This window comes from Squalius cephalus, assembly GCF_949319135.1.
Source record: "Squalius cephalus genome assembly, chromosome: 2".
Lineage (NCBI taxonomy): Eukaryota > Metazoa > Chordata > Actinopteri > Cypriniformes > Leuciscidae > Squalius > Squalius cephalus.
The window spans coordinates 22935214-22947805 of record NC_137123.1 but is presented as its reverse complement, the minus strand read 5'-3'; the positions used below and the strand labels follow the sequence as shown (position 1 = coordinate 22947805).

The 12592-nt window shown below is 38.5% G+C and overlaps 1 protein-coding gene across 2 annotated transcripts in view; it reads left to right on the top strand.

Moving 5' to 3' along the window:
* evi5l (ecotropic viral integration site 5 like) overlaps positions 1 to 12592 on the top strand; it is a 48189-nt gene that overhangs the window by 13193 nt on the left and 22404 nt on the right. The window contains exons 2-13 of one of the 2 annotated variants that reach the window (XM_079864689.1): positions 5544 to 5920; positions 7389 to 7578; positions 7708 to 7932; positions 8438 to 8512; positions 8613 to 8738; positions 9493 to 9636; positions 10060 to 10149; positions 10239 to 10336; positions 10478 to 10538; positions 10933 to 10986; positions 11462 to 11494; positions 12081 to 12221. In XM_079864689.1, coding sequence (XP_079720815.1) covers positions 5679 to 5920; positions 7389 to 7578; positions 7708 to 7932; positions 8438 to 8512; positions 8613 to 8738; positions 9493 to 9636; positions 10060 to 10149; positions 10239 to 10336; positions 10478 to 10538; positions 10933 to 10986; positions 11462 to 11494; positions 12081 to 12221 — 1479 coding nt within the window. In that variant the 5' untranslated portion in view covers positions 5544 to 5678. The remainder of the gene's footprint in view (positions 1 to 5543; positions 5921 to 7388; positions 7579 to 7707; positions 7933 to 8437; positions 8513 to 8612; positions 8739 to 9492; positions 9637 to 10059; positions 10150 to 10238; positions 10337 to 10477; positions 10539 to 10932; positions 10987 to 11461; positions 11495 to 12080; positions 12222 to 12592) is intronic. The other variant, XM_079864688.1, reaches the window with a different exon arrangement.

Genomic DNA, 12592 nt, shown 5'->3' with positions numbered 1-12592 from the left:
AACATAATGAAAAGTTAGTATATCCCAAAAAATTAAATTAAATAAAAGTTGCTATAAAGGTGGTAGCGATTCATTACCGAACTCTTACTGTCACAGCTGACGAAGTCGCACTAGCTAGCAGGCAGTGCTTGAAAATTGGTTGAAACAACCAACATAAAATATAAATAATTACGCTGTGCATATACAAATGAAGACCAGTATAAGCATCGCAAAGGGCCTCTGATACAATATAGACAGTTGACAATTCAAAAGAGGTCGATATTTCAGCAACTTAACTCTGGAACAACTCGACACGCAGCAATGTAAGTGAATGGTGTCCAACGCCCAAATGACAGTGTTTGGAACTATTCCGATCTTCAAATCCCGGAAGCGGTTAAAAGCGCCGCCATTTTTTACAACGGAGGTCTATGGGAGTGTCGCAACTCTTTCTCTCTATGGCTCTGGTTCCAATGAACTGCCGTAGCCAAGGCGACATCTAGTGTATATATCTATGCACCAGTCTGTGCACACGTCACACAGCAGGAAGCGCGCGCGCCCTCAGATCACTTGGACGTGGCTGTGTTACAAGAGGTATAAACGATATAAATACTGTTCGTTTTCTCACACAAACCGCTCGTTTCGTGTCTTAGGCCATCAATGTGTACTTACGATGGGGAATTGTTTAATTTGGACGATGGGGAATTGTTTTAATTTGGACTCTGTGCATGCCCTTTGAGACCGTGACCATAGACCTGCATTATATGACTGGCAGACAAGAACGGTTTGACCTAAAAATATCAAAATTGAAACTACTGCGGAAAAAAAGACACCTACATCTTGGATGCCCTTCAGGTAAGCTAAAACATACCAAAATTTAATTTCAAAGTGAACTATCCCTTTAAAGAGACATGCACCGAAACGGGTCTCTGTGAACAGAGCTGTTTTTTAGGAGGTAAAAAGGGTGTTGCTTGACACAACCATTGAGGAATTTTAACCAAATTATATTACAAACTTTACATGAAGACCCTAAAGAATCATACCAATTTGTGGAAAATGGGCATCCAATGACCCCTTTAAAGGGGTGGTTGATTATGATTTCACTTTTCTAACTTTAGTTAGTGTGTAATTTTGCTGTTTGAGCATAAACAACATCTGCAAAGTTATAATGCTCAAAGTTCAAAGCAAAGGAAGATATTTGCTTTTAAAGAAATCGTTTTTTAAGGACTAGGCTACAACAAACGGCTGACAGGGACTACATGACATTCCTCCTGGGTTAGTGACATAACTAACCCTAAAATGTACATAAACCCTGCCCCCCGGGAACACGCAGTCCATGTTGAGAAGAGGAAGAGTTGTTGTAGTACAGCACATTTGTCTGCTCAAGCTGTCGCATTCGTCTTTTCACATTTATTGCAATACAGTACGTAACACAAATGCAATAGCATGTCACTCTGTATGCATCTTACAACAGTTCCCACACAAGCGATTTTATAGATTATCATGACAGAATATGCTAATCAATGACTAGAAGATAGTTAACTCCACATCAGCAACATAAATTCATCAACTAACCATTCAGAAACGTCCTGTTGCATTCTACACGTTGTCACTTCTTCTTGAGTCTCTCCATCATTGTCCGACTCCAGTTTGAACATAAAAGGCAGAACAGTTTCTGACATTTTAGTGCTTGTCTGCATGAGGTAATCAGAGCTGCTAACACACACACACACACACACACACACACACACACACACACACAAACAAACACGAGTTCTTGAAGCTCCGCCCTCTGTGCCGGGAGCAGCAGCTCATTCGCATTTAAAGGGACACGTGCTAAATGACGCATTTTTACTGACCCTCAAAAAGGGACAATTTTAACATGCTGTATTTTGAGCTAAAACTTCACATTCACACTCTGGGGACAACAGAGACTTATTTTACATATTGTAAAAAGGGGCATTATACAACCCCTTTAAGGCTCAAAGTAGTAGATAATTAATTAGATAATCCACGATAATGTCCATGTCTATGAAATAATCAGTATTTATACACATTTCTGCTTTTTTCCCAGTGGTTTCTGTATAGCCATTCCATGTAGACTTTCACACTATATTCTGTAGGGATGCACCAATATGAACATTTTGACCGATACCGATAACCGATAATTCTTTATATTTGAAAGCCGATAACTGATATATTGACCGATACATTTAAATCCAAATTTTTATATAATTTTTGAAAGCCTGATTACAAAAACAAAAAATCTCACCATTAAAGCCATGTCCAAATCACACAATTAAAATGATGTTCTCATTATAATTTTATGTAGTCTACATGACAGACTTGTGTTGCACTTAACTGTATCCAACCGTATTTCAAGCGATTCAAAAACATCATGGAGATCAGTGCACATCTGAAGTGTCTCAGTTGAAGGAATTCATTATATTGACTGTAATATATAGGCCAAATGTTCTTATCGGCCGATTACGATAACATTAAAAATGATCATATATCGCCGTTACCGATATGGTGGCCAATATATCGTGCATCCCTAATATTCTGGTATGATCTTTTTAAGATAACTCCACCTCTAAACGGCACATACAAACAAAATAAGCTGTCTTCCTTTCTAGTGGGCGGTTCTTGTCCAGAATAAGATGCAGTGTAGAGCAAACCTGTTACTGTTTAGTCAGATGTCTGACTATGTGAGGCTACAGGAATAGGGCTTGTTTCTGTTCCTAGCCCAAAACAGGCTAACAATGTTCAAAATGTCATTGTTCCCATGAGAGAACACACTGCATTTATCTGTCTTTGGTAATGTATTTATAAACGCAGGAATGTATTTCATGTCTGTATCATCCATCCATTCCTATTTTTTTACAAACCACATACATTCTGTAATGCAACATGCATTCTCTCTCTCTCTCTCTCTCTCTCTCTCTCTCTCTCTCTCTCTTACAAAGTTTTGGCTGTGGCTTAGCTGCTCTGTTTGTGTGTGGTTTGTTATAGGACGCACAGATAGCTTATTGTTGTAATGCTGTACAAAACATTTACACTGTACACATACACTACAGTCCCTACCACCTGACAGAAATCACAGAAATAGGTGTCATATAATAACTTGACTAGTTTTTGAGAGCCGTGGCACCAGATCCACTAAGATCTACAGATGGGGGAAGGGTATTTAAAATATTAATAATATTGCATGTTTTGTCTCTGGGAAATGCACATTTGACATCAGCTACAGTTAACAGTAGCAGTATGCGGGAATTTATTTTCACTAACAAATACAGAAAAACTTAAAAATTGCAACCTAATTTGCAATCACTACTATGGTAAAAATAACCATATGGTTTCTGTGGTATTTGTTATGAAAAACAGTTGCCTGTAAACATAATTAATATGAATACTAATGCTCAAAAACTGCTATAGCTTAATAGCAAAAATCATTAAATACTCCTGACTGGATCGTTGTTTGTGGTTTGCATTAGGGATGGGCATTTTTGTCAATTTTTCATTGAGAGTAGGCCACATTCTCGGGAGGTTGCATTTGTTGGCCACATACATCATTGTAATACAAGACTTTTATTTTGAAAGACATGCGTGAAAGCTGTTTAGTATTCTGTCGGACGCAGTGTAAGTAAAGAGTGCGTGTTGTCCTGATTCAGTATCTGCTGTCAGATGAGATGTTGACATTTATTCAGATGGCTATATGTCAGTCTCATTATTCTAACATTACTTTGACAACTTGATACGAAATAAAAAGTCTCACCTCAGAAAAATTAACTTTATTGTCCAGTCAGACATAATGTGGAGGCACACACTGTATATCACTTCTTCACTATTTATAAAGAGCAAAACAAATTACGATCATGCAACGTTGTAGTTACGTTGTCAGTTAGTAAGTCATGAAATTACCAAAAAGTACCAATAAATTACATAACTGGTACGTTGTGTGTTTGCTTGGAAGAATTTGCATGCAGGTATATGATGTTCGTTCAATTCATCAGGAGCACTTTCCATATGAATCATTAGCAGTTCACATTAGTATTGTGTATTTGTGAGAACCAACGATCTAAAAGGAAAAGCTGCATGTGGTGAAGCTAAAGAGTGAATGAACAGTAATGAAGCCAGTTCTATAAAACATCCTAAATGAGGGTTATCATTTTTACGTCCTGCGCCACGTTGTTTAAATAGCTAATGCATTTGTGCCCATTTGTGCGCCCATGGGCGTGCTGGTCTGAAAACAAGGTGTGTTCAGGCACATTGTTGGCACGTTGCTATTTTGAGGCAACTCAAATAGATTGCGTTTTGTTATTTAAAGAGCGCGTTAGTAATATGCGCCTATAGGCGGGTGCACGGCGTGCGTACACTTTGTCCCGTAGATGTTCTGCTCCCGCGCTTTAACCTTGCGCACAAGCAGATCTGTTTCCTTGCTAGAGAAGCATTCAGTTTTTCTGCTTGGAAATTCCGCAATATAAATTGCGAATTCGCCATGGCGCGTCCGCAACTGGCTTTTAAAGGGAATGGGAGATGAGACTCTGATTGTTTTATTGCACGTTACGCCCAAAACACACCCATTACTCATTAAGAGAATAGGGACAACTCTTGTAGACCATTTTACCCGTCGTTAAACTAGCAAGAGTGGATTCGGACACGCCCTAAGTGCAGTTGCGTCATGCGCTTTAGACCATGCGCTTAGATCGTTAAAATAGGGCCCAAGAATTATCGGTAACGGGCATATTTTCATATCGGTGCATCCATAGTGATAGCCAGAAAGTGTTACTCCCATTGTTGATGCGCTCTTCCCGCTCTTCTATAATAGTGTTCTCATTATAATGTTATGTATATGGCAGATTGGTGCTGCACATCTTGCACTTAACTGTATTTTCATGATCAAAGTGATTCCAGGCATTACTGCACACTTTCAAATCAATAGTTTCACTTTATTTTGCCAATCTGGAAGGCATGCTGTCCTAACAGTAACCAATCAGACCAAAAGGCCGCAATAACCAAGCAGAAAGAAAAATAAATATATTTTTGAAACTCACGGCGATAATCATTTTCATGATCGATCATTGCTGTCACTTCAGAGTACTCGAGTACATCCCTAGTTTGTATCAATTTTGTACTAGTTTGTATTTCGAACGCTTCTCAGTGGATGGTCGCATGAAAGAGATCGGTCCGTGAGCACTACGATGTCTTTTGGGCCAACCTTGGGTCTATGTGGTGCGGTTCAAACAAGTAGCACTGTTTCGTTCTACTTTTTGTCACGTTTGTCCTTTAATGCTTAATGCTGATATGCAACAGAAATGGCGGTGCTTATTGGTTGTGGAACCAGTGCGACATCTAACAAAATATAGTCCCACCATCAGGAAAAAAGTTCATAAATGCGAACATTTAGTCGCAGTCTGAAGCCCTGTAGACAATTCTAGAGAACCTCTCATCATAATCACTGAGTGATTAATTGGTTAATCACAGCAGCCATAATCAAAATCTCAATAATTTTTTCAATTAATTACGCAGCACTACAATATATAATCTTACTTATCTCATTTCCACAGATTATCCCAGGCCTGATATACACGTCTTCAAGGAGGCCTGTCTACGTCCACAGCGCCAATCCTGTAAGACCCCTGCAGCATCCTTCCACGTCCCCACAACACTGCTTATCTTTTCTTGTCCTGGACTCCTCCGTCATGTCAAGCCCTAGCAGCAGTCCAGAGAGAGAGGGAGGGATGGCAGGTTCTGTTCAACTGGAGGACCTCAACTCGCCTCCCGGACTGGAAACTGACCCTCGTTTTGTTGGCAGTCCAGTTCTCAGTCCGGACTCCAGTTCCCATGATGCTGCGCTCTCCGCCCCGGCAGCCTCCCCTGCTGACTCAGAGAACCTCAGTCCAGATGAGCTCGAGCTTCTGGCTAAACTGGAGGAACAGAACAGGTAGAACAAGAGCACCATACACGCAAACAGTTTTTAAAGTGACATATCATTATTTACTCCCCCTCAAACTTACATGATTTTCTTCCTTTCTTGAAATGCAAAAGCTGATTTTTTAGGTCAATATCCTGGCTGCGCTTTGAATGAGAACCAGGCTATGTGCCAAAATGACAAAAATGCACCTTAAAAATAGTCCATACAACATGCTAAATTAGTCTCCGGAAGCCATGTGATAGCTTTGAGGAAAAGTCTTATTGACTTTTGTGATGCATCTATGGTACTTTTTTGTAATTTCTCATTCACTGAATATTTTGAAAGGAGTGCCCAGGATTTTCTTTAAATTAGATTTTGAGTTTAATGGAAGAAAGAAAGTTTTGTTCCAAACCTGTATAGAAATGACATGAGTCACAGAAGTAATTGCACAGAGCAAGTGTCTGCAATGTCAAGTGAGTCAAACAGCAACACACTATGTGCGTGCGTGTGTACATACTTGAAAGACATCACTCTGAAGGTACCAGAGCCTCTAAAAATGGAATGCTGTGCGTGCTTGAGACAGAAAGCTATGTGTGTGGTTTATCATTTGACCTGCGAGTAGCGTAGTGTGAAACTCGTAGCTGTCTGGCTTCTCTTCCTGTAACAGCTGATATGTAACAACCTTTCGCTATTAATCAGTTCTGGTGGTTGCCTGGCAATGACAATAGCAACAGTTACCTTGCTGAATGTGGAACTTTAATGATCTTTAATGAACTTTTTAGAAGGCAGCAACCGTTGCAGAAATTAGTAGGGACTTTAAAGGGTCATTAATAATTAGCTTTTTGATGAAATCTGAGAGCTTTCTGTCCCTCCATAGACAGCTATGCAACTACCACTTTGACGCCTCAAAAAGTTCATAAAGATATCATAAAACTAATCCATATGAATCATCGTTTAGTCCAAAATTTTCTAAAGAGACTCAATCTCTTTATGATGAACAGATTGAATTTAGGCTTTTATTCACATATAAACATTCATCAAGGCACACATCAGTTATGGTAAACGGAAGCGCAACCAATGAGGTTCATCCTCATGTTATGCAGCACGTTTGAGTTTCTGCAAGAACCAATGAGCTTCATTCTCATATTACACAGTACGTTTGAACTTCAGCAAGAACCAGTGAGGTTTGTTCTTGTTACGCAGCACATTTGAGCTTCTGCAAGAACCAGTAAGGTTCATTCTGGTGTGTTACGCAGCACGTTTGAGCTTCCTCAAGAACCATTGAGGTTTGTTCTCGCACATCAAGCAGGTTTGATTGAGCTTCTGTTTGTTTTCTGATCAATGTTTATATGTGAATAAAAGCCTAAATTCAATCTGTTCATCATATAAAGCGATCGAGTCTCTTCAGAAAATGTGGACTAGCACCCCAGATCGTTTTAACCCCTTGGCTGCACTACCATTTGTATACCTTAATATCAGTGTATTGTACTGAATTCAGGTTGCTAGAAGCAGATTCCAAATCCATGCGCTCAATGAGTGGATCTCGGAGGAATAGTGGCTCCTCTCTGGTGTCAAGCTCATCTGCGTCCTCTAACCTGTCCCATCTGGAAGAAGACACTTGGATCCTGTGGGGACGCATCGTCAACGAGTGGGATGAGTGGAGACGAAAGAAGGACAAACTTCTGAAGGTGATTGATTGGTCCTTCTTTCATTAAGAATGTGAATGACCCACGTCATAGATGCTAGTTTCAAAGACTAAAGAATCTGAAACTTGTACATTGATCTCTTTTTCTGCCTCAACCTCCTTCTCTCTGCAGGAGCTTATAAGGAAAGGCATTCCTCATCATTTCCGAGCAATCGTTTGGCAGTTGTTATGTAATGCCACTGACATGCCAGTGAAGAATCAGTACTCTGAACTCCTGAAGATGTCCTCGCCCTGTGAAAAACTCATACGCAGAGATATTGCCCGCACATATCCCGAACACGACTTCTTCAAAGGCCAGGACAGCTTGGGACAGGAAGTTCTGTTTAATGTTATGAAGGTGAGAAAGACGGAAAGGGTGATGAAAGAAGGAGAGAGCAGATCAGATGGAAGTGGAGACGTTGTAGAGCAATGAAAAAGAGCAAGAGGTGGTTTATTAAACAAATTTAAAAATGAACAAAAAGTAATTTTCACACTAATTACTACAACAACAACAAAAAAATTAAAGGGGTAGTTCACTCAAAAATGAAGTGTCATAATTTACTGTCATTCCAAACCTGCACGACTTTCTTTCTTCTGTAGTTAAAAAAATAAGAAATTTAGCAGAATGTTGACGCTGTTCTATTCAGTATAAATCCGTGGTGACCAGGGAATGTTAAGCTTCAAAAATTACAGAGCGCCACAAACAGATTTTGTATGGCTTCACATTCACTTTTGTTAAGATACGATTTTCATGAAGATTTTGAGATATATGGAATAAAGAAAATCATAAGGGTTTTTCATAGTTTTTTTTCTTTTTCTTTTTTGAACTATCGCTTTACCTTTGGTGTGTTTCTTTCTCACAGGCATATTCTCTGGTGGATCGTGAGGTTGGTTATTGTCAGGGCAGTGCCTTCATCGTAGGATTGCTTCTTATGCAGGTTTGCTTCTGTGTTTTGCTTATAATAATGAAGTAAAATAATGTAAAGAAATTTCTGTGATCCAAACTTTGCATTAATCAAATTCATTGTGTGTTTGTAGATGCCGGAGGAGGAGGCTTTCTGTGTGTTTGTCAGACTAATGCAGGAGTACAGGCTTAGAGAGTTGTTTAAACCCAGCATGGCTGAGCTGGGTCTGTGCATCTACCAGTTTGAACACTTGCTACAGGTAAGGAAGAATACTTTCCAGATTTCAGGTTAATATATACATATAATATTGTGGGAGCATTATAGGAAAAAGACGTATCAGACAAAAATGAACTGTTGTATTAGAGGGGTCACAGGACACTGTACACTACAGTTCAAAAGTTTGGGGTCAAAAATGTTTTTCAAAGAAGTCACTTATGCTCACCTGAGCTGCATTTATTTGATTAAAAATACAGCAAAAACAGTAATATTGTGAAATATTATTGGAATTTGAAATAAGTGTTTTATATTTGAATATATTTTAAAATGTAATTTATTCATGTGATGGGAAATCTGAATTTTCAGTTGCTCCAGTCTTCAGTATGATACGATATGATATATTCTAATATGCTGACACGACCCATCAATGTTCAAAACAGTTCATTAATGTTTTTGTGGAAAATGTGATACATTTTTTCAGCTTTACTTAAATGTCTGAATGTCTTGATTGTCACCAATATATGATTGGCTTAAAAGGGGAACATGGTTTAAATCTTATTTATAGTTAACATTTTTCCAATGAGGTGATTTCAAATCTCTCTTATTATATAGCATATTGCATGCCAAGATGTCTGGAGTAATGCCATGTTTGTCCACAAGGAGGCAACAGATTTATAGTACATAAACAGTGTCAAGACTAAGAATCAATTCAATTTCTTCTCAGAAGTACGTTTATCTAATATCATTCACCAGACTTTTTTCTTGTATCTCTTCCATGTTTTCATCTCTGTGATCAGGAGCAGTTGCCAGAGCTGAACGTTCATTTCCGTTCTCAGAGTTTCCATACATCTATGTACGCCTCGTCTTGGTTCCTCACTCTCTTCCTCACCTTCCTGCCCCTGCCAATAGCTACACGTATCTTTGACATCTTTATGTATGAGGTATGGACACTAGACACTTTGTGTGTGTCCATGCATGTTACTGACTTGGCTGTGTGCTTTATGAACACAGTGTTCCTGGAAGTTAGCAAAATCTGAAAAACGTACTTCTAGGGACCTTCTTAAAAGGAAAAATGATTGCATTGTGTCCTAATCACACTAAATGTGCAAAGAAAATGCTTTAGTATACTATCTAAAATGCAAAGTTTTGTACGAGTGTTAAACTCAATAATATGGCAAGAGTAAAGTCAATGATAGACCAGCAAAATCATGTGCATGATGTGTTTGCATGTTTTCAGGCTTTTTAAAGGATTGAATGCATCTGTGGGGTTGTAAAAACCTATTAGAGACATGAAAATATCAGAATGTGGATATTTGTTATTTAGTCTGTGATTGTATGAATACTGTGGGATGGTTTTTTTTCAGGGTTTGGAGATCATATTCCGAGTTGGAATAGCGATATTGCAGTACAACCAGACAGACCTCATACAGCTAGACATGGAAGGAATGTCACAGGTTAGGAGGAAATCATCTCTGTTATGTACATCAATATGTTATATATGGACACTACTTTAACTGATGTTCGTTTAATATTCTCACCACAGCACTTTCAGAAGGTGATTCCGCATCAGTTTGATAGCTGCCCGGATAAACTTGTACTACGGGCCTATCAGGTCAAATACAATCCCAAAAGAATGAAAAAGTGAGTGATTTGAGAGTAAAAAGTAAATTGAGCTTCCACATTAAATATGATTATATAGTACATGATATTGAAATATTATTATGATGATAAAAACAAAGATTTGGTTCTTCTCTAGATTCAATTGTTGATTTTCATTCACAGATTAGAAAAAGAATACACCACCATTAAGAACAAAGAGATGGAGGAACAGATTGAAATTAAGGTTTGTAAACCTGAATTTGGTGCAACTTTTTGAATAACGTGCAGATTGCATTTGCATGCGCATGTTTTACCCAATGATATTTTACTAACTTAATTAAGAATTACATTTTATTGTACAATGAATGTATGACTTAATTCCCCATCTGGGTTTGAATTATAAATAAAATATCCATAAAGAGTTCTCCATTATTTACTCATACATAAGTGCTCCACTGGGAGCTTTGAATGTGAACATGAATGCTTGCTCCTAGTGAACATGATGAAACAAACGTCAAACTGAATAAATGTGATAATGCTGTTACACATATTTAATAAATAGCATGTGTTAACTACAGTGCTTTATTTTATGTTTAATCATTTGCTTTTTGAATAAAATACATCTTTCATTTTAACAGAGACTACGTACAGAGAATAGACTACTGAAGCAGAGAATAGAGACACTGGAGAAAGTGAGATGGTTTCTGTCTTCTAACTGATATGCATGAACCTAAAATAGCCCTGATTAGTGTGTGTTTGAGTAAACAGTGTAGATATCTTTATTATGTGAATCATGTAAACTTTTAGAGCATGTCTTTACAGAGGCTCAGCTGTATTGTCTCCTTTTTGATGGTACATTTTTAAAGTCGTATCTCTTATTTTTTTCTCTGCTTTCCTCTGTTGAAATTTCTTCCCCACAATTTTCACCACAAACAAACTCATTTCGTTTTACTTTTACAAACTTTCTCTACTTGTTTTTTCCTACGTAACTTTTTTAAATGTTCCCTTTTCTTATCTTCATGTGTGTCTGTCTATGTCTAACGTCTTTTTTCTTATCCTCTGCTTCCTTCCTTTTTCCTGTTCTTTCTCTCTCTATTTCCAACCTTTTCTTTCCTCCCTCTGTATCCTTTCTTTCTTTTTTCTTCCTCATCTCTTGTGGTGTTGTAGGAGAGTGCTGCATTAGCAGACAGGTTGATTCAGGTACAGTACTGTCAAGCCAGCTGCACACTAATCGCTCCTTCCTTTCCTCCTCCCATTGCTCAATCACATGCTTCTTCTCTTCAACCTTCCACAGTTCCTACTATAATGCACTCTTTTTCCTGCCTCTGCACTGTCACATCCACACTATTCTGAGAATGGGCCTGTTGCATGAAAAATGGTTATTTGTTTTTCTGTGTTTCCCATCACTGCCTTGACAGCACATTTGTCTGTATGACTGGAATAATGTCCCAGAGGTGCTCCAAGTGAAGGTTAACCCTGACACACTATATCGGCAGTGTAGCCTTGCATGTGGGATGTGGAAGCGTAGGTGTGCATCAGGGCTCCGTATTAGGTCTGGTGGCATTTTTCATATTTTATCATGTAATTCAGTACATTTCAAAATTCAGTGGGATTCTTTTGATTCTTGAATTGATCAGATTTCTTCTTTGGTTTTATGACACAGAGGTATCATTGCATGTAGCCCCTCTCATTTCCTTGACTGGAATGCCATACTTATCTCCCCTTAACCCTTAAGTAAAGAGACACATCTCCCAAGAAGAGACTTACTCCATTTCTCTTCTCTCAGGGTCAGGTGACACGAGCCCAGGAGGCAGAGGAGAACTACGTTATTAAGCGTGAACTTGCTGTAGTTCGGCAGCAGTGTTATACAGCCAGTGAGAGTCTGGAAAAAGCTCAGGACACCATACGCGAACTTCAGCAACACAAGGTAACAGCAACTACAAGTTCAGTTACAGTTCTGAGCCTATTTTTGCTGCACTCAGCTGACCTCAGCAAGAACTATAGATAAAATGCTACAAAAACCTTTTTATTGATAGTCTTTTTAAAAATAGGCTTTTATGAAGCTACATAAAATGACTGGAGTGAACTGCTCTCCCATCATTAAAAAAAAAGATGTCTGCCACGGCTTGTGGAACTTGCACAAAACATGACAGACACACCAAGAGCACTTTCTATTCAGCAGTTCTAATTGAATATACATGATTTAGGCAGTTTACGTAAGTTTACATTAACCATTTTAGAATTGATGTCCATTAATTGATTTTGAAAAAAATCAATGGAGTTACCCAATGTATAGCA